Below are 26,258 nucleotides of genomic sequence, written 5' to 3'. Positions count from 1 at the left end.
ATCATAAGTAAAATTCCATCTGTACAAACAGGTTTATTTTACATCAGTCAGAAAATCACATTAATAAGGCACCACTGCTGATTACAGGCAAACTGTCATTGAAATAGATATGTGCTTGACACTAACACTGTTAGTTTATTAATTTAGTAAAACAACTTGTACAAGTTTATAAAGTTCACTGAGGTTTCTTCAGAGGTAGGGTTATAGTCGAAGAAAAGGAGTCCTCATTTTCTCTCTGGACAATTGATACTCTTGTTGCTTAATGATTTTCAGACACTTGCTCAAAACCTAAAAAGGAACAGAGGCATATATTTTATAAAGCTTTAATTTTCAAACTCAAGAGCTTTTTCAAATGTAACTATAATTAAAACTATTAACTCTTTTATAACAAAAGATATAAGCAAATGTTTTAAGCTAACAATGGGGGAAAAAAGGTCCACACTTATATACTTTCATGTTATTGCATTAGATAACAAAATATCAAAAACAAGTGGTATTTATTTTAAAGAAATATTTCAGGTTATTACTGTATAAAGAAGTATTAACTAGGAACACTAGTTAATTCTAGTTACTATCTCTTAGGTTTACTATAAGATGCCACTTAATCCCTCAACAGCTGCTTTTTATTATGGCCTTCCAGTGAAAAGTCTAGTGCTCTGTGCTATTTATTTTCTTTTTTTTTCTGAAATTTGTAACGTAAAAGATAAATTACCCCATTTTTTGTAGAAAATGAAAATTAAACCAGTGCTCATATTTGTATAGCGAAAGTACAAACAGATTAAGCAATATTTCTATAGCAAAAGTACAAATCGAAAATTCAACCACATAGAAATTAAATTGACCTTTCTGGTGTCTTGAGGTAGAATAACACCATCATCCCACAGTCTGGCGGTGGAAAAGAATGCTGAACTCTCTTCCTCCAACTCACAGGGATATTTTTTATTTAATTGTTTACATATTTTAATTTCTATTTCATTTATGCATTTTTAATACACCTTTAAAACAGCCAGTCATGGACCTTAAACGTCTCTGTCACTAATATATTTGACATCCTGTTACATTGGCTCTTACATCTCATTAATCTGTGTGATTTCCTCTTCAGTCTGCACAAATGCATCTGAGTGGCCTGGGGCCAAAATCGACACTCTCGCATTGGGCCACAGGAACAAGAAATTGGGGTCAAAAGCCCTTCCACACTAAAAAAAAATAAAAAAATTAACTACACAATGTTTTTTTTTTTTTTTTATCTAGATCAAAATAACAGATTTATATACTGACCATAGCATAGCTATCACCTCCATGACATCCTCCAATAACCACAGTAATTTTAGGAACAGAAGCACAAGCCACAGCAGACATCATGGAACCCTGAGCCTTCAGTCTGTTAGTGTTGGACTCTGCCTAAGAGAGATGGGAAAGAGAACAAGTGGTTTAGATGAATGAAGTGAGTGAGGGAAAAAAGAGAACAAGTAATAAAGTAAAACAAGATGGCGTGTGTTAGAACAACAAGACATCACACCAAAAAAAAAAAAAAAAACACTTATTTGTAACTACTGGAAACTATTACACTTTCCTGTGTATCACATGTATGTTCAAATGAAATGACATGTAATATGATTTCTCTTTTAAAGAATCTTTGTTGGAAAGTCTGCATATACGTTAATGTCTTTTGATGTACCTTGGTTTGAGAGAATGTGTGTGCAGGTTCTGGTGCCGTGTTTTGCAGGAAGATGAGAGGAATGTCCCTCTGATCACACAGCTGAACAAAATGACTGCCTTTCAGGGAAGCTTCATATGTCAGCTCTCCGTTATTTGCCACGATTCCAACCTGATGACTAAAGATTGATGCGAAAAACAAAATCACCTTTCATAGTAAAGAAAAACTAGATTTTTGCATGTTCTCAAGAAAACATAACTGCCGTTTGCCAATGCAAAACAACTCTGCTAATATATTCTGGATGGTTGTTAAGCTGTGGTTTTCAGAGCAGGTAACTATGCAGTACCCAGGGTCTTCTGGGTGGTTTCTTACTGACTGAAGTGGAAAAAGCTTTTATGACATTTTAGCCCCAAGATATGGCTAATTCAGTATGAAAATTACAGATTTATTCACGTTTTATTGTCTGCCAGGTGATTTTTATTGTTGTTGTTGTTGAATTGATTAAAAAATAATAACACCTCTTCTCAACAAACCACATAATTTAAGGTACAATTCGTGTCCGTAGCACAAACAATGTGGGATAAATTTAAAGGGATACTCCACTGACTGTCCCATAGACTTCCAAGTAAATAACAGTGTCAAGGTCCATTAAAGGTATGAAAGTCATCATCAGAATATCTATCTGCCTTTAGACGTGCAATCTGGGTTATATGAAGCAACGGGAACACTTTTTGTAAGTGAAGAAAACAAAAATAATGACTTTATTCAGCAATTCCTTTGTCAACAGTCTCCTCTGTGTTTCTTCATATCACCGTATGCTGCGTATGCTCTTCTGTATCATCTGTGCCACAAGGATGCGCTGTTTCTACATATTTAGCTTTTAATTTGAAAGAAAACAGTGCATCCTTGTGGCATGGAAGATACAGAAGAGCATACGCAGCATACGGTGATATGGTGAGACACAGAGGAGACTGTTGACACAAAAATAAGTAACTAATATTTTTCAACAATTCCTGTTTTCTTCGCTTACAAAAAGTTTTCCCGTCGCTTTATACTTGGCACTGTTATTTACTTGGCAGTCTTGGAGTATTCTGATGACTCATACCTTTTATGGACCTTGACACTTATTTACTTGGCAGTCTATGGGACAATCACAGGCCTCCCGGTTTTCATCCAAAATACCTTCAATTGTTTTCCAAAGACGAACAAAGCTTTTACGGGTTTGGAACGAAATGGGGGTAAGTGATTAATGACAAAATTTTCATTTTGGGGTGGAGTATCCCTTTAAGAAATTATGATTGCCATAGCAATCATTGCCAATTAAATAAAGATAAAAGTACAAATGAAATATAAAATAAAACATCAGTTTAACAATATAGTAGTGTTCAGCATAACACAACTCTCAATAACAGTGTTATCTGAACAACTCTGAAGTAGATTTATCCTTTTGGTTGGAGTTTCAGTTGTGCCACAACAACAAAGCAGCTCTCAGAGACGTTCTTTGTGTGATCAAATAAAAGAAGCTTGAAGAGATCGAGTCCCATCTTTAGCCAAGATTCCTTCTCTTAATCCACATCCTGCTCAGATCTGATTGCTCGGACATACAAAAGCAAGAAAATCTGATTTTCAGGTTAACAGGGTTAGCTGTTTTATCTTTACATTTACCATTGTACTGTCTACCATTTTCCTGTCAAGACAGTGTCCTGATTGATGACCTAGAAACAAGTTATGCACTTAATATTTTAACAGCGGGAAAAAAAAAGATTTTTTAGTTCAAACTGCACTTACACAATAATGAAAACACCTCATTTTTTTCTAATAACAAATGAACTAAAAACATCCTCCAAAAGCTATTACCCTTCAATTCTGGCAAACCCTGTGAGGAGCGGAGTGCCGTAACGGGCCTTGAACTCCTGAAACCGACTACCATCCGTCAGGCGACTCACAACCTAAACAGTATAAAGAAAGAAATGAGTAAATGATCACCCACAAATCATGTCATAGTATAAGTCTGAAATGGTGCATGTGCATGTGTGTTTACCAGTCTGACATCCATGCTGTGATTGTAGCAACGGGGTGCAAGGCCCATGAGATCGTCCACGTTGTACAGGGGCTCCTCAACCTGAGCGCTGTCCTCCTCTGGGAGCTCATAGTTTAGGGTGGAGATGATGTTTCTGGTAAACTCATATGCCTCATTCTCTGCTGCAGCAAAATGGTCCACACAGCCGCTCACTCTGGTGATATAGAAATTCTATTTCATTTTATTTAATATTATGGTCAACTATATTATATTATATATTATTTATAACATTATATTAATATGGTTTCTTTATAATTCTGTTATTATTAGAGGGATGCACTTACTTTGTATTTATATATGCTATATACTGCATATATAAATACAAAGTTATATATTGCTCTGGAGAAAAAGATGTAACAAAATACAATCAAGGTAGGAAACAGCATACTCTGAGTGCAGCCTGGCTCCTCCCAGGTCCTCTGGGGAAACCTCCTCTCCAGTTGCAGCTTTCACCAGCGGTGGACCCCCCAAAAATATTGTTCCTATCCTGTGGACAATCACCGCCTCCTCAGACATAGTGGGGACATAAGCTCCTCCAGCTGTGCATGAGCCACACACTACTGCCACCTACAGGTTATGATATTACATCACATTAGATCCAACATTTAGCATTACACAAAAAAATAAGAATAACACACAAAAATGTATTGACTGGGAATGGATATTTGTTTTTTAATAAGAATGTTTTTCATGAATCTTTTATTACCTGAGGAATCTTCATTGCTGACATAACTGCTTCATTGAAAAAGGTGCGACCTCCATGGTTGCTATCAGGAAAGATCTCTGACTGTTGATAAAGCAGTTGCACAACCATTAATGCACCATTAAAGGGATACTCCACCCCAAAATGAAAATTTTGTCATTAATCACTTACCCCTATGTCGTTCCAAACCCGTAAAAGCTCTGTTTGTCTTCGGAACACAATTTAAGATATTTTGGATGAAAACCAGGAGACTCGATATCACCGTATGCTGTGTATGCTCTTCTGTATCATCCGCACCACAAGGATGCGCTGTTTTTACGTGTATTTAGCTATGATTTGAAAGAAAACAGTGCATCCTTGTGGCACAGATGATACAGAAGAGCATACGCAGCATATGGTGATATGAAGAGACACAGAGGAGACTGCTGACAAAGGAACTGTTCAATAAAGTCGTTATTATTGTTTTCTTCGCTTACAAAAAGTGTTCCTGTTGCTTCATATAACCCAGATTACACATCTGATGGCAGACAGAGTATTCTGATGACGACTTTCATACCTTTTATGGACCTTGACTCTGTTATTTATTGGCAGTCTATGGGACAGTCACAGGCCTCTTAGTTTTCATCCAAAATATCTTAAATTGTATTCCGAAGACGAACAAAGCTTTTGGAACGGCATGAGAGTAAGTAATTAATGACAATTTTCATTTTGGGGTGGAGTATCCCTTTAAGAGATAACAGAGCTCGCCATGGCAATAAATGCAAGTTACCTGAAGAGGCAGAAATGCGCCACCACTGTCCACCAAGTAAACAGAGGGCAAACGATTCTGCATGGCCACAACCTGTGCCCTGAGCTGTTTTTTAACTGTGATGGGATACGCTGTACCTTTCACAGTGGCATCATTAGCAATGAACATGCACCAAAGTCCATTAATTTTACCGATTCCTGTGGAAAAATAAATAACACTGATACAAAGGAAGAGGAATCCCTATGCACAAATATTTTAATATCAATTAATGTCAAATGATTACATCGAATAATAATAAAATAAAGTCTACTAATTCTAAATAATAAATAAAGTCTGAATAATTTTGTCTAATTCCTCACCTTGGAATTATAAGGTTCTAACTGACATTTTTATGAAAATTGAGTTATTCACATATTCTTATTCTGTGATTAACTCATTTACATTATGTGATGTTTCTTTTGTAAGCTGTGTACATTTTGGGCCTTTTTTAGAAAACAAAATGGGTTATATCTACAGAAATCTATGGAACGCAAAAACTTTGAAGCTCAATATCTCAAAACTGCTCAGAATGCAGATAGAACCTTATAATTCCAAGGTGGCGAATTACCATTTAATAAATAAACAACCCTGGTGCAGTGAAAAACACAATTCAAAGAAAGGAGAAAAATATCATTATAAATACCATGTAAATGCCAATTAGCAATATTACAAACTTCATTTAAAAAAGTCTCTCTCAAAGAAGCATGACTGCCATTCAGATTCTGATCTCCGTTTAATGCCTAATTCTGTATTCTTTCATTTATTTTTTATTAACCATAATTAATAAATGATAATACTTTTCACTGTATTATGTAGTATATTACCTGTGAGACAGCCAGCTGATGGGATGTCTCCATAGGGCAGGCCAAGTCCAGCAAAAGAAGAAAGTTCTAAATAATCTTCATCATCCAGCAGCATGCGGAGTCTGTCTCGTACGAGGACCTTTCGATTCCTCAGCGTATGCCGCGCTATGGCATTTTCTCCACCACCCTTCATTACTTTTTCCTTGTTCTCAAGGTATCTGTTGAAACAATACAAGGTTATACAAGGTGGATATTACTTATGTGATGAAATTTATGATATGGAAATAATATTGTAATGTAACTGTGCGGAGACCTTTAATGCAAGTGAATCAGACTTACTTTTGCTGACAGATTAGGCTGTTCCTGAGATTGGCTTCATACACATGTCTGTGAACTGGATGAAATTCTCCATCTATAACTGGAAAGGCACTTGGCGGGCGTCTCCTGCGCACAGTGGACTCATACAGCGGGACGAAGCTGCTGGCTGGTGTGTCCTATGTGTCAAGGGTTGCCACACACTGCCTGAAACAGGTGAATGTGTACAGTGGTATGTAGTGCAGCTGAAAATCTTGGATGATGTGTCCCATGACTGTGGATTTTGAGAGAATGATGCTCTAGTGAGCTGAATGAGATTATTCCCTTTTATATGGAAAGACCTGGTGAAATAAGAGACATGCATGTTATTTGTAATAACTCCAAGAATTACACATTTGGCTTGGGATTTCTATTCAAAACACCAGCTTTAATAATATAATTATAATTATTATTAATTATTAATAATATTAAATAATCCAGATAGATAGATAATTACAATTATTAGTTATAATTTATTAATTATTATTAATCGTTAAATTACGAACTTTAATGTACTTAATCAAAGAAAGAAAAAAAACAGGGTCACGCAGCATAAAGAAGAGGGCGAATGATATAAACTAGGCATAATAGAAATACCAATGCATCTGGTGCATTTGTGATAACTGGAATCTAAATGAATAACGTTAAAGAATTTTATATTATATTTCACCTTTCACTTGTTTTTTACTGTCAGTGACACAATGAATGTGGTATTTGTCATAGTAGAGATCGTAATTCAGTTTTTGTGCACATATACGCTAAATATAAACATATACTCTCGCAGCAAAGGGTAAGAAATATGAAGCAACAGGTGCCAATGTTGAGCTGTAATATACAGACTACAATCAAACACAAGAAATACTTAAGATTCTATAAATGCATATTGTTAATAATAATACTAAAAAAAAACTTCCACGTTGCATTGGTCTTTCTAGTATGTCTAGTTTATATTATTCGTCTAATTCTTTATGCTGCATGAGTCTGTATTTTTCTTTCTTCAAGTGTGTCAAAGGTCGTTCGGAACTTACTCGGATAGTAAACGCGAAGAACTTTCCAAAACGGCGGAAACACAGTAGTTTACCTTAACATAGCAAAAGATCTTACCTTAACATACAACAGTACATGATAAGGCAAAAGACAGATGTCTAAAATTATTGAACGTTTTATAGTGTAACGAGAAACTAAGTCTGGAAGGAAACAAACAGAAAGGAACGTTTGAGTGTGCGATTTCATGTATGTATTACATGATAGTGATATACTGAACACTAGAGAGCAGTATAGATCAGTAAATGAGTGTCTATGACACAGACTTGACTTGGGATCATCATGTTATTCCGAGACATTCTATTCTATTCTATTCTATTCTATTCTATTCTATTCTATTCTACAAGGCGGAGTAATTATAGTAACGAAAACTAAAAACCGAAAAAAACTAAATAATTATTCCATAAAAACATTCAGCATTACTTGGAATAGAATATACTATTCTATTTAACTGAAAACGCTTTTTCTATTTAACTCTAAACGCTTATTTTATTTAAGCTAGATGTCAGTGCAACTTGATATAGGCTACTACAATAACTAAAACTTAAAATAAATCTAGAAAGACATTTTTAAAACGAATAAAAATGACAAAAACACAGCGAAACTACTAAAACTTTAAATGAAAATAATAAAAAAACGAATTCAAGATATTCATGAAAACTATAACAGTATTTTAATATGTGCACAGACAGATAACAGTGTCAACCTAAAAGCTATACCACACTTTCTCTTTTAAAAAAGACTATGCATACAAAAACAGGTTTTATAAACAAAAATAACAAGATTAACCAAACCTCTATAACACTTCCAGCTGCATATATCATGTAAAATATCACAGCTATGTTATTTTTAGACAGTAGGGTAGGCTATTTGTTACAAAATCTCCAGAGCTTCCATTTTATTACATTTCTGAACATATGCGTATATGCATAGCCTAGTTGGATTTCATTCTCTTTGACTTTCACCCTGTCATCTTGCACATATGTAAGATTGAAGTTATTACTTCCAGATCCAGAAGTAGGCACAGTTCAGCAAGTGACGTCAGACGCACGGTTTTTCTCGCCGCGCGCTCCTCTCCGCGAGCACTCAGGCAAAGTGTAAAAATGGCGTCCATTATGGAGGGTCCGCTAAGCAAATGGACTAACGTCATGAAGGGGTGGCAGTACCGGTGGTTCGTACTGGACTATAACGCCGGGTTGCTGTCATACTATACTGTAAGTTTTTCTTGCATGGCTGTGTGATATGAGAGAGGGTTGATCGCTAAGTGGCCTGTTCCACGATCGTTTAATGTTGAGAAGGAAACGAGCACTCGCAGGCCTGTCAGGAGTTGGAATCTCAGCTGGTTGGGGCGGGGCTTAGCTTGAGCGACCGCGACTTCAGCCAATCCTGGCTTTGCTCGGGAAGCCGTTAGCCAATGAGCAGCTAGACTTGATGTGTTGCCAGCAGGAAGGCCACCTCCCTTGAAAAAAAAAATGCTTTCAGTTGTAGTTTAGTTTGGAAAATTTGAAGGGTGGAGGCGTCCACATGTGAAAGCTGTTTTGGATGCGTTAACTGCAGGATATTAAATGTCTTAACGCACATTTATAGCTTTCAGACTTAATCCGGAAAGCTCTATAATGTTCAAACACAGGATAAATAGCTAAGCTAAGAGCTTCAGTTCCTGTCAGTTAATCTTCCACAAGCTAGAGCTCTCAGGTTTGTTAATGTGTACATATAAGCCATATCTTTTTTTAAGACAGTGATTGTTTGTTGACACAGGGTTAAACATGTAAAAACATAACTCTTCACTCTGAATTTCTTGGTTTACTGTCACGCTAATACTGAATGTGATCAAAACAACTAAAACTGTCAACTGTCAAACTGTCTAACAGAGATATAAAGCGGAAAGCGTTTAAATGTGTATACATGCGCACAGATTATGCAACTAATTTTTTTATCGTATAAATTATATTATTTACATGTTGTGTGAGTCTGTATGATATATACTTACACACATACACACATACATACATATATACACATACACACACACACGCATATATATAGTGTATATAGTTTTTATGTTAATAGCTCAGTTTATGGTAATAGCTCAGTTAATAGCACAGTTTTGCATGTCTCATTTCCAGAGTACTACCATTATGTAAATACTATTCCATACCATGTTTACATACCATGTTTCTACTGTATGATACAAAATCCTATTTGTTACACATGATCTTAGACCCAACATATTTTTTTTAAATCTTCAGCAAAGTGAGACTTGAATGTATTCCAGCCCTGTGTTTGTCATTTGATCAAATGCTTCTTTAACACTCTGTATCCTCCTTCAGTCCAAGGACAAGATGATGCGTGGCTCTAGAAGAGGCTGTGTGCGACTTCGGGTAAGAAGCTTTCTTTTTTGTTAAAGCAGGACTAAGTTGAATATGATCTTACTCGTTTTTTTTTCTAGTCGATCATTTCAGTGATTAACTCATGTCTGTGCCTGTTCTTGTTCTGTCTATTATTCTTGTTTAATTATGCTATTAAGTTAACCCTAGCAGCTGTTGAGAATCTGTCATCAGGATATTACAGTATAGATGAAGAATTTCAAAAGATGATGTGTCATGATTTTATGCTTTTTGCATTGTATTTTAATAGAGGTCGACTGCATCTATTAAAGAGGCTAATATCTTCTCTGAGGTGTCCATTATGGGTTCAGGTCCGGGTTTTGTGCATCACTGTCAAGCATTTCAACATCAGATTTAGTAAAACATTTCTGTGTGGTCCTCGCTTAGTATACAGTGATGTTAAAACAATAAAGAGCCCTTCTCAAGCTGTTGCTGCAATACATTAGAAGCTCTTTGTATGGTTTAGCATTAGGATTTGTTTACACTCTAATCATTAGACCCTCACACAAACCCGGTTTATTCAGAGATGTGCATCTGGCTCAGGATGTGATAGAAATGCTTCATCTATTTAATGCAATGCTGTGCAAGCTCTTCACCAGCAGATGGCACACTCTTCAGTTTAATATGCAGAGGACAGTTATGAAATATGTACATTAATGCAGAGAAGAATTGTTATAATATACAGAGTAGAGTTAATGTGTTAAAGGGAGCATGGTATTGTAAGTATTCTAGTTGTAGTTAATTCTTAAATACAGCCTAGTGGCAGTAAAAGTTATCATCACCAGGATTTGTGTTCATAATCTCTATTATGCCAAAAGAATGAAGATGGATGAAGTTTCTCTGCAGTTAAATTGCAATTAAGTGTTGATTAAAGAGCTTTATGTATCTCCTTTAATGTGAGTGTATTGCATAGCATTAACTGTTGGCATTGTAAAAAAGAAATTGATCTCCAAATAGCCTGACAGTGAGCAGTTAACGTAAATTTAAGACAGGTTAAAAGTGCTTTGGGCGTTGGCTTATTTTTCTCAAGGCCTGTGGTCTGATCTGAGCAGTTATTGCTGTCTTCCTGTTGGTAACCAGTAAGGGCACTGCCTGACAGGTCTGTATTTAAAGTAAAAGCTTAGTGTTTTCCTTTAGATTTGCAGCATTTTCTTATTCAAAACAATGGCATGTTTTCAAAGTGCTCTGTTTAAATGTTTTATAATGTTAGAAATGCTTTTAGATTTTTGAATGATCGGGATTTGCTGTGGTAGTACATCAGGTATGAAAGAGTTAATAGTCTCATGTTATTCCTCTGGCCCTGTAATACTAATGTGCTGCAGTTTTTCCCCTCACTCTCTCTCTCTCTCTCTCTCCGTCCTCCTTTCTCAATTTCCATCTCCTTCCCATTTCTCCCTTGTCATTTTTTCCTCCCTTTTCCGCCTTGTTCCCCTCTCTTTCTCTTACTCCACCCATTCTCTCCCACCCCTTTCCTTCTCTCTCTCTGTGCGTGAGGGAGTGGGGCAGAGGAACAGATAGAAAGAGAGAGGGAGTGAATGACGTGTCCCTCAGTCTGAATGGCTTTCGCTGCGTTCCTTTTTTGCAGGGAGCTGTGATTGGAATCGATGACGAGGACGACAGCACTTTCACCATTACTGTGGACCAGAAGACTTTCCATTTTCAGGGTGAGGTCTCGATACTCTTGTTCTTCTACGGCTTTTGTCTTGTCCTTCTCTTCTCTCATCTTCTGTTCTTTGGCACCTCCTGCCGTGATGCTTTTAACCAGTGTTTATAGTGCAGCCATCAGCCGGCTGCTCACATGTGCCCGGTCTGTCTCTCTCTCTCTCTCTCTCTCTCTCTCTCTCTCTCTCTCTCTCTCTCTCTCTCTCTCTCTCTCTCTCTCTATCTCTCTCTCTCTCTCTCTCTCCATACTACTCATCCCTCCTCTCCTCTTTCCACTCTGTTTATTTTTGCTCTTGCTTACTCATTCTACCCCACATGCTCTTTCTCATTTTGAATTTAAAGAGGATTATGACATCAGTAACATTCAGCATTCTAATACAAACATGACCCCCTCGCATCAGTTGCGCGCAGACAATCTAAACATACATTAGGCCTGGTGCATTTGTCCTTTTGGCTTATCTCTTGCGACCACTGACTGGAACAATCTGCAGACTTCATAGTTTTGTGAATTGAGATCAGAGGCTCTTGGATTTTTTCCAGGATGTGTGTTGAATTTCTACTAGGAATTTCCTCGGAGCTGGAAGAACTCTTCGAGAAACGGAGCAGAACAGACAGTCGCACCGCAGAGTTACGCAAGGCTGCTGAGCTCCAGGTTTTTAGCCTCTAGCCTCCACCTTCTCTCACTGGCTCATCTATCCTCCTCCACCCCCCCTGGCATCCGCCCTGCCGGGGGTGCGTTCACTCTCCCCATGCCCTCACCCACTGCTATGTTCCGACACTGTATGCTGTGGCTTTACAGTAAGAAGGGTAAGGTCACGCTCAGCTGGGACTCCTCTGATTGCATCTTCTGCCGTGACCGTTTATCATTGTGGTTTGCATTAATGATTAGTTTCAACCATGCTTTGTTTTTATTTACACCTTGAAGTTGGCTGGTTGTGTGTTATTCATTCTCAAGAGTTACCGGTTTTAAAAATACGTGCTTGGTGGCACTATGTTGGGTATGTTAAGTTTGTGGCTTTTATATTTATCAGTGATAGTTTTAGGCTCATCCCATCCTATGATTAGTCTTCCATGCATATATTGAAGGAAGTTTATTATTTTTCTCTTTATTAATTTTCAATTACAACAGTAAAATTCATTGCCGACATTCTTTGGTATCGTGTGACAGTTGTGCTATACTATACCAATCCAAACCTCTTTAAAAAAAAAAAAAAAAACCCGAGCTGTCATGTCAGATTTCCAGATGTGCGTTTGCATGTGTGTGTTTCAGTGAGTGTAAGTGTGGAGCTCTGGCTTTGGTTTCAACAATCTTTTCATACCATCCACCTCTTGAGATCCTCAGGGACTCATCCTATCAGTTCTCGCATCTCTATTGCAGCAGGAACCATTTACCCCAAAGCGGAAATTGTTTTGTGCCTCCTGATCTCAATGGTCCGGAATTGCAGCACAATCTTAACATCTTAATGCTAGATCATACAAATCCAACATCTTTTATATGGCTTTGCGATGCTTAAACTTTATTAACATTGTTCTGATTTTGCAGTGTTTGTAGTCAGTACAGGGTGGGGTGATTTGTAAAGTGAGATGTGTTCGGGTTAAACCTAAGCAAAACTGTGCTTTGTTTTTCTTGTTTCAACATGAAACATCATCAGGATTATAGCAGGCTGCCCACTGAGCTAAAACCGAACAACATGCTGTTAAGATGTACAGTGTAGAAAAACCTTGCTCGAGAAATGCTCTTGCTAAATGATAATATGGTGTAATAAAGACTCGCAGGACAGTAAAAACCATGTGAGCTTGAACTTTCAGAGCCGTGAATGTAAGAATATAGTTAACCACCCCATTCAGCAAGATACATTTGAGAATTAGGTGAGTTTGACCGGTCAGGACGGGTATATATGGAGAGGTCCGCACAATGTCGGCCGCAGAGGAACTGTACTTGCTATTTAGAGGACCATCCATAATTCATCATACTCTTCTGTGGCCCAATATCAGTCCAGCCTGAAAGCCCCTTTATTTTCTAAAAGCCTCTACCTGTCTTCCTCTCAGATATTTGACTGCAAAAAAAAGCAGTTAAAAGCTCCCAGTGTCAGACACTGAGCCCCTGCTGGCACTGGATCAACACACATTCATGCTCCAGAGGGGAAAGAAATAACACACAGGAAGAAAAGACGAGGAACAGTTGCATAGAGGAAGAGTGAGCTACTGGTGTGTGTTTTCTCTCTGTCGTCAAACTCTCATGTTTCCGCAGGACAGAGCTGGCAGTGGAAAGATGCAGGGAGTCACATGGAAGCTGCAGTGAGTTTAGGAAAGACTGCAGGAGAGCACACACACACACACGCATGTGCTCTCTTCCAAAACCTACTGAGCAAAGCAGCATTTTAAAGCTCTTTCCTGAAACAAAGGCTGCTCAAAACTATAGGTATAAGGCAGTTCACTATATTTTCTGGACAGATGGACACACACCAGGGATGCACAATAAATCTGTACCATATCAGTTTTTTTTTCCATTTAATTCTATTCCCCCTATTTTTACATTTTATTTGACATTTTCCATCTTATGGTCACTTAAAATTATTTATTAAAATACTAATTATTTAATAATAATGTCAAAAGCAAGTCTTAAAATGAATATCCAGTTTTTTAATACTGTACATTATAATCTTGTGATGACTAACAGTTTTGCTTAATTTTTAAAATTATTTTAATATTTATTATTTTATTTGGAGTCAGGGGTTTTTTTTTTTTTACTTAGAAATGAATGCTATTATTCTGCCAAGATTCTTTCAATCGATCAAAAATTACAGTAAAGGCTATTACCTTTTTACAAAAGATTTCCGTTTTGAATAAATGCTGTTCTTAAAAAAAAAAAAAAAAAAAAAAAAGCAGCACAGTTGCTTTAAACATTGATAATGCAGTGATAAGAAAAATGAGCACCAAATCAGCATAAAATGATTTTTGCAGGATCATGTGACAGTGGAGACTGGAGCAATGGCTGCTAAAAAATCAGCAGAAAATTTATTTATTTTATTTTATTTTATTTTTTACAATATTTTTGATCAAATAAATACAGCCCTCTTGAGTATAATAGATGTTCTTTTGAAATAAACTTTCTAAAAATAATCTTATCGACCACAAACTTTTGAATGGTTGTGTATATAATTTTAATATCAACCTTGTATCGTTTACTGACGATGATATGTAATCAATAAGTTGCTTATTTGTGTCAGCTAGATTTTTTTTTTATATCACTGCACCCCTTACACACACACACACACACACACACACACACACACACACACACACATTCTTTTGTCTCCTTCAATGTTTACTCTTTGCTTCACCATCCTTTAACATCTTGTAGTAGCTTAGTAACAAGTCTGGTGAAAACATCCTGCTATGTGACAGGAGCTGTTAGTGTGATGCAGAAATGTCTTTCACATTCACTAGGACTTGTGTAAATGATGAGAAAATTAGTTTGAGATCTGAACTTTCTGTCTTTCTCTTGCTTACTGCTGGGGTGTCGTTAGAAGGGCACATTGCATAAGGTGCCCTTATTCCACGCTGAAGTCCGCCATTGATCTCCAGAGACACTCAACCTTTCTTTCAGTATATAGGGTAGAGATATTGAGGAGTACAAAATAGGTAGTAAAATACATTAGATGTCACACATTTGCTCAAAGAACATTCAATTCAAGTAGACAGCAATTAAAGTGTCTATTTCTTTGATGATATTTGCATTACATTATCATTTAAGTTGTATTATTATATATATTATAAATGTATAAATTATTGCTGTTATTAATATTAATGATAATAATAAAAAACAATAATGATATTTTTTATTTTATATTGTACTCAGGATTTTGCTGTCACTGTAGTCTTTAGATCAATGTTAGCCTGTCCTCGTTGCCAAATAACAGACAAGTGCAGTGTTTTGTAATCAACTACCTACTACCTCACCTAGTGAAATCTCATTGGCTAGTGAGTGGATGTAGCCTAGCATCATTTGTCATGTGATCTCTGCTCCGGTGCCAGTAGCGCAGGGAGGGGCCATGTTTGTTTTGGACGGTGACTCTCACACGGATCTGGGACATTGATTTCAAGCATGCTCCATAGATATGTGATGGCTATGGTGGTCCTGTGCGAACGCTGACGCTTGTGTATTTTATTAGCAGGTAAAGAGAATTACAAGTTCTTTTCTTGAAGATATTAAACGATTTGTATTTTTGATTTTTCTGGTTAACGTGTATTGATTATTAACCAATTCTGTGTATGTGTAACGCTACCATATCTGAAGGTTCTTCTGTCATCTATAAGGTCGCCTATTCAGCTGTATTTGAATTGGTTACAGAAATGGTGATTTGATCCATCAAAGGGTCAGCTATACGCTACCCCCCCACCCACACCTCAACAACCCCAGGGGTTCCCAAACTTTTAAGCCCGCGACCCCCATGATAAATGCGCTGCTGCCCCGCGACCCCCCCCCCCACACCTCAACAACCCCTTTTTTTTGGAGCCTCCAAACACCTTTAACTTTAGCAAACAGCGGGATACGTTGTGTTGCCTGCGCGTGATGTACGTACGTAACTTGATTGTGATTGACGCTGACGTAATCTCGTAATGTCTGGGACAAAATTACAAATTGAATATATATTTTTTTATTTGTATCAGACTTTTCTGCAAACACCATTTAACAAGTATTGAATTAACCCTTTCACACGTAAGTTTAAAATATTCTGGCTGACCCCCCAGCGTGAGTTTTTCAACGCGATCGTTATTTAGATGTGTCACTTTATGGTTTCCATGGTGACGCGTCATTGCTTGTCACGTGACACACCGCAGAAACAACAGAACTGAATGAATGATGATCTGCTTTTATGTCATTTTTCCTTTTTTATTCAAAATATTCACAAATTTGTTAGATATGGCATGAAATAGCTGATATTCCGATTTTCAAATATATGCAAGTGGAAGTGTTTTGTTGTTTAAACACCTTTATAACGATTGCGTTAGTTGAGCTGTATGCGCGACGGCATCTTAAGTTTGTGCAGCAGACGCAGTTCAGAGAATCAGATCTGTTGGATTTACAACACGTGAATTCATCCACTTCTCCCGAAATACATAAAAGTAAGTGGATGGTGAACTGGGAGAATAATAGAGTAAACTTTAAAGTTACTTACACAATGTGTATCTGATATGCATAAAACGTGTCTAATTATAATGGAAAGCATTATTATTGCCTCGTCCTTTGACATCAGTGTGTATTTTACAAACTCTAAATGTATTGTTTTTTTTAGTACTTATATGTCTGAAACCTAAAATAAACATTATGTGGTTGAAAACACTGAAAAGTTCTGATGACAGCTCTGAACGCGCCTGTCTCTGGCTCAGCGCCAGCCAACGCGCGAGAGCACATTTGAATTTTACGTCATGCACTGACCGGTGTGATCGTACACTCCAGGGACCAGCCTAGACTGATCACACCGGTGTGATCGTACGTGCGAAAGGGTTAAATTAATTGCAACAAAAATATATAGGGCCTATAGAAATCATAGGGATATAGAAATCATCTCGCGACCCCTGCGCCGGGGTCCCGCGACCCCCCCACTTTGGGAACCACTGCCTTAATCCATCAAAGTGTCAGCTATATGTTATGTCTGGAGTGTTTTTTTTCTCATCTGTTCTCTGAGGGAATTATTAAATTAAATATATGACTAATGGCTATAGTGAGAGAGAGATTTAGGTTAATTTCTGTCTATACATTTTTATCTCATCAAATCAAGCCTTAGAGGTTCGATTCGCCCCTTGTTGTGAACTACATATAGTACTGATGATTTACCTCATGTCATTTGAGGCTTTATGATTTTCTTTTTTCTGTGGAGCACAAAAAGAGACACTTTGAGGAATGTTTATGCTGCTCTTTTTACATACAATGAAAGTGGATGGTGAACAGTGGCTGTAAAAAAAAAAAAAAAAAAAAAGAGCACCATAAAAGTGGTCAGTACAGCTTTTGCCCTACATCTTAAGTTTCCTGATGTCATGATAGCTTTGTTTGAAAAACAGGCCAAATATAAGTCATTATTTACTGAAAACCGTCTCTTTCACCGAAGCTCACAAATCTTACTCTTGCTTGAGTGTCAGGTTTGATTGTGTGTAAACATGAATGAAAAAAGTTCAATGGAATGAATAAAATAGTTTTTTGAACCACATCAGAGTGAGTAAACAATGGCAGAATTGTATTTCACATCAACTGTCCCTTTAGGGTACATACATTTGTTGACCTGACTGTTAGAAACTCCTACTTGTACTTTATGCTGTAAGCTTTATAATTTTATGCTTGATTTAGAAATCTTTGTTCTGTTTTTAGTCCCACCTTGACCTTTCTGAAATTTCATTCCTCGTTTCTACAAGAAACTTTGTCATGAGTGTTATTTACCGTTCGTATTTACACAAGGGCAGAGGCTTTCATTTGTGTGTGTTCCTGTTTAACTTAAGCCACAACCCTGTCTCGTCTTCGTGAAACTCTGCCTGTTTTCATTAAGGAAAACCGGATAGGACAACAGAGCTGTAGCTGTAACTGTCACCTTTACAGTTGCACAGCAGGGTCATTCTCCACTCTCCATTTCACATGCCGTGTGTTTGCAGTCCGTCTGCTTATTACTAATGGATATGTTTTTGGATGTTTCCCCACCAGCCCGTGACGCAGACGAGCGGGAGAAGTGGATTCATGCCTTAGAGGGGACTATTCTTCGCCACACCCTTCAGCAGGTAAGAGCCACATCAATGGCACAAGTACCACATTTATGATCTCAGAGAGGTGAAAAATAAAATAAAATATGCTTAAAAACCTCATGATTTTATGCTGTACTCTATATGCTCTACTCCTAAAATGTATAAAGTAAAAGTTATTTATATATTTTTATTTATTATATATTAATATTATTATTATTATTATTATTATTATTATTATTATTATTATTATTAAAATAACTGTTTACTATATAAATAATTTTTTAAAGTTATTTCTTTTGCCAGCTACCAATTACATGAGAACTAAGTGGCTAAAATTTATTAATTTTGTCTTTTATTTTTTTTGTCCTTGGTGTAATCCATTGAGTTGCTAAAGACTAGTGTAAAGTTATTTATTTATTTTTTAAGGACCCTTTAATATGTCTTTCTGTTTCAATGGGAAATATATCAACAAAAGAAAACTGCATTTGTCAAACCTTTTCAAATCCTTTGTGATAGCAAAGTCAGTTTAAGAAATGTTATTTTCCTAAATTACAGAAATGTGTCTTCCCATTATCTGTCATTAGGAAAGCATAATATGTTTTTAATTAGAGTTTGTGTAAGATAAGCTTTTTTTTAATGATCTGAAAACTACAAAAAAAAAGGCCTGAAGAGGAGCTCTGAGGATACTGAATGCATTAAACATGCCCGTCTGTTCCATACCAAAGGAGGAAACCAGGACAGGCTAAGAAAAGCATGCAGCTTTATAATTTCTTTCCCCCATTTTGTAAATAATTTTATGATTTTTTTAAGCTTAATTTCTTCCCTCTGTATTCTATCCCTCATCCTATCCTCTCAAAGATGTCTCTGTTCCTTCTCTACCTTAGCTCTGTGTCTTTAAAAAAATAAAAAATATTGCTCACTGGTAACTGCATGTACCTACATGCAGATTGTGCGCAGCTATCCGATCACATGATCTCCAACAGCCAATCACAGCTTGGCTTATTCAGCCAGCCCCTCCTGTGTAGCAGATGACAGATCCAATCACAGTACCGTATTTTGTTTCCTACAGTCTGTAAAGCTTATGCTACTTTTTCTTCTTCTTTTTTTTCTTTTGAGGAAGTCTACTCTTCCTGGTCAAGAGTGGTTTATAGAACGGCTCTGAATCAGCTGGCAAGTCAATAGGTATTTGTTCACCTTGTTCGCCCCTCCTTTAGAGGGGAACTTACAGGAAAGGGTGTGCGAACTAATACTGAAAGTGTTTCTGTGAGTGTGGGTCAGATTTGTGGAGGCATGTCCTGCAAGAACCGAGTGAGTATCTTTGTTTTGTTGGGATTTACTGATGCGTTAAATCATGCTGTGTGTGTGTTAGTGTGGACAGGTAGGGGTGGGTGTGTGTGTTGACAAAGGTAGGAAAGCATTTGCTTGTGCAAATAGACAGGGCATGGGTCACACTTGAATGCGTGGTTACTTTTCTACTAACTTGAGATTTGCAATCTCAGCCACATTGTGTGTGTGTACGGTCTGTGCTGACATGATACAGCACATGACTTAGAGTCAGAATTGTGTGTTTGCTTTTCAAATGTGTCACTGGTGGGTTTGTCTCCTAAAAAGACACCACAATAGCTTATGCACCCCAGGTGGCTTAGTTGATTCATGCTGAAATATTCCCTGCAGTTGTTGGATGTTCAGATTTTCTGCTATGAGTCAGACTGATAGAGTGAGTCAGTGGGAACAGCTTCCTGTCTGGACAATCTGTGTGTTCAGATGTGTGATAACAGCTACCATGTAGCTCTCAGTGTGCCACAGCTTTCCTCTGCCAGGCAAAGGATAATATAATTATGTAATGCTCTCTTGGGGGTCACAAATTCTTGTTAAGAGGTATTTTGGCAATTTGTTCATACCAAAATAGCACTTCTCAGGGCTGCTGGGAGGTGAGATGTTTATGGTGCCTGTAGGATATGACCAGGCATACTTAACTAGAGAATTGTGGGTCAATTCCCAGGGAACATGCTTATCAATAAAAGTGCATGCCAGATATATTAACACCATATTAGCATCATGTTTCAAGTCAGATTCTAAACTACCCTCTGAGGTTATTTATGTGCTTTTTGGGCGGTATTTAAGAAATGTTCCATCCTTATTCTGTTTAAAATAGAATGAATAAAATAAAGAATAGTTACAATACTGTTTGTATATTCAGTTCTTGAAGAAAAATTGTTAAAAAGTAAAATGTTAAAAATGTTTTCAAATACTAGTTTAAAAGTTTTTAAAAGTCATCTGTTCTCATTTATTTTTTGTTTTATATTATTATTTTTAAAGATTTTTTATTATAGAATTTTTATCATGAAAGACTATATGATTATTATTAGTACTATTGTTGTTACTTGTATGTTTTTGTATAGTGATTGCTTCTTAAGAAAATGTTGTATTATTGTAAATGATGTATTGAAATAATGCTGTAAATGTTAACATGAATACAGCCATTGCACATAAATAATAAAAAAAAAAAAAAAAAAACATAACGATCATATCTACACTTTTACTATACTACATAGTTAAATATCTTTTGGATAAATGTTTTGGTCACAGAGAAGAGCAGAGGTTGCATAACTGTTAGGATGCTAGTTTGCCAGAACCATAGTTCACTATTAAACTTTAGAGTTAAAAACTCTCATTAAATCTTTTATTGTGTGTCTACATACATGTGTTCGCAGTCAACTCAGTGAATCAGATGGTTTCATGCTGATATTCCACTTAAACTTTGATTCCTGAGTGGGTTTGCTCTGCTCCTGCAGACTTTGACCTATTTTTATAATGTTTACAGTTTTGACCGACAGTCAGCTGCCCATGGCTTTTCTTCATTTTCCCATGCAGTTCAGTTCTGCCAATCTCCACCGTGATGTCTTTCATGAGGTCCAGCAAAGTCCAAAACTTGCGACAGTGACCCTCAGACCAGGGAGTACCTCTCTTATAAAGGCTGCTGCCAACATTGTCAGTGCTATCTAAACTTCAGTCCTCAAAACCACCTGGGCTAGCCGCTATTAGCTTCAATATTTATTCTGATAGTTTACCTAAGAGGTCTGGAATAACTTAAGGTTGTATTTGTGGATATGCTACGTATAAAAGAAGCAATTGTGGTTTGCCTTTCCTAAGGTTACAGTAATAATATTTTAATGTCTTGTTCTAGTTATAAGGAAGCTGTTTTAAGGTTTCAGTGAGGATTCGTGTTATGAGTTTAGGGAAGACATCACGCCTCATAGGAGAAGCATGTGCTGTAAAAAGTAGTTATTAGTTTATGTATGATAAATAAAATGAGTATACATTCTGTTGACAGTTTTCTAATAAAAAGATTTCTTATCTATTATTTATTTAAATGTCTAATTTAGTACTCTGGGTAAGTAAAACTGAAATGAATCCATGAAAATTGTTGGTTAATTGTATGATATCGTGATCAACATTAAAGTCCAGGTCTGCATATATCAGTCATGACAGGTCTGTTGATCCTTCTAAACAACTGAAGTCTTGTTTGTTTCCCTTTTTTCAACCTAGAATTGTTTTTGTCTCAGTTACATAGAAAGGCTCAGAAATATTATCACGGAAGATAATGATCAGCTGGCCTCATGTCCTAGAAACAAACACTACTCATTGCGGTGTTTGATGTGCTTTTTTTGCCTTCTAGATTTCTAGTTTCAGTAACTATCAATAACCAGTCACAGCCTGTACCCTTTATTCTACAGTTCAGTTCAGTGTCAGTCCCTCTCATGGTCTGATCTCTGTTTATGCCAGTTGTCTAATTGTGTGATTCAGTTAAGGCTGTTAGAGTTCTGCTCAGTTCCTCTCGAAAGCAGAACATGACTGATCTTAGGACACCATGGAAGCTTTTACACGCTGTAGAAGGACTGAATCTGATCCCTCTCACTTTCACTTGCAGGAGGCAGAAACAGGATTCGTTCCCAGCGTTCAGGACTTTGACAAGAAGCTAGCTGAAGCTGATGCGTATTTGCAAATTTTGATCGACCAGTTAAAAGTAAGGCTTTTTTTTATCATAAGACCTCATCGTGACTCATAATTGCCTTGTGTTTTGAGTTGACATCATTTTTCTCATGCATTGCTGTCTAATTCCTGCTCTTGTTGCATCTTATAGCTCTTCGATGAAAAGATTAAAGATTGCAAGGAAGATGAGTCGCGCAGAGTAAGACATAATCATTTTTATTTGTCATCAGAGGTGCATTGTCTATCAGACTCTTTCTGCTAGGCACAGTATATGGCAGAGACAGTCCACTTGTATTACAATAACTGTGAGTAACAGGAAGTACATCCCACCTTCTATATAAAAGGCAGAATAAAGTCATGCCTGATCAAAATGTAGAGCTTTATTATGATATCTTGTTTTAGCTGGCAAGTTAAACTGTTACTTGTTAACTGTAAGCACAAAGAAAGGCACATTTGTCCATTTTCAGGCAATATATTATGAAGTTTAAAAGACATTAATATATTTTCATTAATAAGAGTAAATGGTAGCACTTTACAAGGTGTCATTTGTTAACATTAGTAAATGTATTAACTGACATGAATGAACAATGGACAATACATTTATTACACTATTTATTCATCTTTGTTAATGTTAGTTAATAAAAATACACTCGTTCATTGTTTGTGTTCACATTGCGGTTAGCTGTCATAAAATGAAAATGTATATGTATATTGTAATTGTTCAAATGCAGAGAAATTCTAAAGATACTTCACATACCAAATTTGAAGATTTTACAGAGAGTCACATTTTAAGCCTATTATGGGGATGAAACTCATGAGACTGTCATTCGGTCTCAGGCTTTCGTTTCTGCTTTTTTTAAGGTTTCGTAAAGGTGCATCTTTGTTTTTAATCCATGAGCATTTCACAATTGTAACAGAAACTGTCCCTTTTCTTCTTCATTGTCCTATTTGCAGAAAATTGAGAACCTGAAGGACACGACTTGTGTAAGAGCGTCTGCACCTTCACCCTCTTAATGCATTTTGGATCTGATTCTGGTAGTGGAATGCATTTTCATTTCTTTTTTTTTTTTCTTTTTTTAGAGTATGGTAGAGTCCATCAAACACTGTATCGTACTACTACAGATTGCCAAGGTAAAACGCTTGTCTCACAAGCTCAGAATGTGTATGCAACTGTGTTTTGTCTGCCCAGTGTGTTAATATTTATGTGTCTTATGCAGCCCAACCTGTAATTTTCCATAACCCTGTTAATGTTTATTTTGGCCGACTTGCGAACATTCCAGCAGGTACCATATTAATAGTTTGGAGAGGTGATTCTCCTACACTAAGGCCGTGTTCACACAGCAGCAGGATATGATTGTCAAGCTTGTGTTACAGTGCTAAGTATGGTTATGCTCACATTGATCTAACAATTTGACCTTAATTTGACTTGTTTATCAAATAACATTGTATCGAACTCCTGTAAGTTTTACTGTGAATGTGGACCTGTAAGTAAATATAGTTGACAATCCCAAACACTGACTGTGTGAACATAGCCTGAGAGATTGAGTAGATTTAAATACCTTATTGCTTTAAATTAAAGCAGAGACCATTTGCATTTTTTTTTTTTTTTTTTTTTTTGCTTACTCCCAACTGTGGAGTTGCCTTATTTCTCAATTTGTCTTTTCTTTCTTTAAAATTTGAGATCAAAGTAAAGAACAGCAACACACAAACGGACTGATAGTAAGTCTTGACATTCCTTAGCAATGAACTAGTCTAAATCAAATGGTGCTACTGTTCTCTCTTCCACATTAATCAAGTTTAGTATTACTGAACCGAGATGTGCATGACCTTGATTGGAGGGCTCTGCCCACCACGTCTACATCTCTCTCATTTTTTCTCTGCTTTCATTCTTTCTTACACTACCTGTCGGGTAATTCTGGGCCTGTCCTTTCCTGTGGTCATGATTTGCAACAAATTTAAACCTCAATAATTCTTTCCGACATTGTGATTGAACCAAACTGTTTCAACCCTGCAAATATAAGACACGCATATGTGCACGCAGCATAATCATCGATTTTCCGTTGCCATACATGCTATTGAACCATGTGGGACAAATGGACACAGATCTATTACAACCTACCCAGAGGCTCTCTTTGGGGGGTCAATAACCGTCAAGTCTAGTGCTGAAGTGACGTAATCATCAACTGTGTTTAATACTTCTCACAGACTGGTTTAGTTTGAGTTGAACATGGCAAAAAAAATAATAATAATCTAAAATTCATATATAATGTTTTATGCACATTCATAGCAGATTTATTAAAATGCAAACAGTATTTAGGGACTTTAACCAAATGTTGTATTCTTCTGTTTTTGGAATCTGAGTTTTTTTTCTTATGAATCTATGATTGCCATCTTTTTTCCACTGACCTGAGTGTCTCTGCCTCTTGATTTAATCTCATTCTGGTGTTTATGTATTCACTGCAGAGCTCTAATTGCTCCACTTTTAATTAAGAACAGCAGCCTCTGTTGTGGTACAACGAAACAGATTTTTCAGAACAACAAGTTCTTTTGCAGAAAAGCCCCTCCAAACTCATTCCACTCACTCCCCTGCATGCCTTTTTTCCCCCTTGTGTGTTTTCAGGTAAAGTAACCTCACTGCTGTGCCCTGTGACGTCAATGTTTTACTGTGCATGCTGGGTAGAGATTATTTATCTCTGCCACTTCTGCCTATTTAGTGTATGATACACATGTGCTGATCTTGTTATCAAAATAGCCTTGTGTCTGAGTCTGTGCTGACTGACAGATGCTTGGTGTTTGGTAACCATAAGGCAGAGATTGTGATTTTTGCATATTGAGGAGATTCAGTGTGACGGACATGGGCCACAGCCGTGAGGTTGCTCATTTGGACACAGTGTATTATAAAGCATCATTGACTATTTCTCTGTCTCTGTGTGGAAAGAATGTGGACACATAAATGGTTAAAGACAACACAAGTGGTAATGCATGTAACTTGCATAATATGACTTGTTATTGACATATGACATCAATTTAATGCAGCCTTACTGAATAAAAATAGTTTTACGAGTAGTGTTAATTTCATGATTTCATGTTAGTTGTCTTTAACAATAAATAACAATATACTATACTATATACTATTATATATACTTGATAAATATACACAATACAAACACATATATTATGTAAAAAAAAAACTGTTATTTTGGATGCGATAAATCGCAATAAATCTTTTGACAGCACTAACTTACAAATGGATATTTAGATTTTTTTCAGCACCTTAAAGGGATAGTTCAGCATTTACTTAATTTACTCTCCCTTGTGTTGTTCAAATTCAGTGAGGAAAAAGTTTATCCAGGCCACTCTAAAATGAAAGTTCATTATACTTTCAAAGAATGACCAATAGAAGTAAAAAGTCACACAGGTTTAGAACAACATTAGTGTAAGTAAATTATGCCCGAATTTTCATAATTGGGTGAGCCATCCCTTTAAACAGTTCTAGTAACTGAATATCAGAAGTCCTTGTTTCCCCTCAGGATTTATGTGATAGTTGGGTTGGGCACTGAGACTGAAATCTCCTATGAGAGGGTGTATTTATAACGCGTTTCCCTGTGAGAGCTGTGTTTTGTATCATGTCTGTGGTTCTCTGCAGAGCACCATAAACCCAGTGGATGGGGTATTCCAGCCTACCCCTCTCAACACCTCTATAGTCAGTGCCAGTGCCATGCCAACGCAGACCACTCTACCCACAGGTGAGCTGTCTATCTCTTTCTCCATTTTATTCCTTAATGTTGTGTGTATATTTATATATATATATATATATATAAAGGTATGTATATATATATATATATATATATATATATATATACCGGTATATATATGCTTATTTTGAAGGCTTCTTGGCATTTGTAGGGATTTGGAAACTCAAAGATTAGATTTGGTTTGCAAATTTTGTGTGCATTTATAAGGGCCAAGGGCATATGAAGGGTGTGTGTTCATCCGTAGATGGAGCTCAGGTGTGTAAAACAGAACAGAGGCCTTCTTCTTTACCCGTGGGCC

General features: G+C 36.8%; 2 protein-coding genes across 12 annotated transcripts in view; one reads left to right on the top strand and one right to left on the bottom strand.

Moving 5' to 3' along the window:
* Positions 1–8: 8 nt before the first annotated feature.
* On the bottom strand, positions 9–7,594 carry si:ch211-198n5.11 (methylcrotonoyl-coenzyme A carboxylase 2). The gene is given in 14 exon segments (XM_042729581.1): positions 9–288; positions 843–924; positions 1,072–1,196; positions 1,279–1,401; positions 1,679–1,835; positions 3,515–3,606; positions 3,699–3,891; positions 4,126–4,304; positions 4,444–4,524; positions 5,210–5,385; positions 6,052–6,248; positions 6,370–6,485; positions 6,488–6,686; positions 7,489–7,594. Coding segments are annotated over 14 exon segments (1,827 nt in total). The 5' UTR covers positions 7,509–7,594; the 3' UTR covers positions 9–201.
* Positions 7,595–8,486: 892 nt separating this feature from the next.
* LOC109106904 (oxysterol-binding protein-related protein 9-like) overlaps positions 8,487–26,258 on the top strand; it is a 31,630-nt gene continuing 13,858 nt past the window's right edge. For 6 of the 11 annotated variants that reach the window (XM_042729571.1, XM_042729570.1, XM_042729573.1 and 3 more), the window contains exons 1-11: positions 8,488–8,642; positions 9,759–9,809; positions 11,401–11,479; positions 18,175–18,248; positions 22,144–22,239; positions 22,357–22,404; positions 23,160–23,189; positions 23,286–23,336; positions 23,886–23,924; positions 25,852–25,951; positions 26,205–26,258. The exon at positions 26,205–26,258 is cut by the window's right edge and continues 51 nt beyond it. In XM_042729571.1, the coding sequence (XP_042585505.1) occupies positions 8,532–8,642; positions 9,759–9,809; positions 11,401–11,479; positions 18,175–18,248; positions 22,144–22,239; positions 22,357–22,404; positions 23,160–23,189; positions 23,286–23,336; positions 23,886–23,924; positions 25,852–25,951; positions 26,205–26,258 (733 nt within the window). In that variant the 5' untranslated portion in view covers positions 8,488–8,531. Of the gene's footprint in view, positions 8,643–8,943; positions 9,124–9,758; positions 9,810–11,400; positions 11,480–15,510; positions 15,656–18,174; positions 18,249–18,774; positions 19,521–20,756; positions 21,204–22,143; positions 22,240–22,356; positions 22,405–23,159; positions 23,190–23,285; positions 23,337–23,885; positions 23,925–25,851; positions 25,952–26,204 lie in introns of those variants that run through there. The other 5 variants (XM_042729575.1, XM_042729574.1, XM_042729578.1 and 2 more) reach the window with 5 other exon arrangements.

This window comes from Cyprinus carpio, chromosome B8 (assembly GCF_018340385.1).
Source record: "Cyprinus carpio isolate SPL01 chromosome B8, ASM1834038v1, whole genome shotgun sequence".
In the NCBI taxonomy this organism is placed as follows: domain Eukaryota; kingdom Metazoa; phylum Chordata; class Actinopteri; order Cypriniformes; family Cyprinidae; genus Cyprinus; species Cyprinus carpio.
Note: the sequence above shows the minus strand (reverse complement) of the source record. Positions and strands in the feature narration are given on the sequence as shown.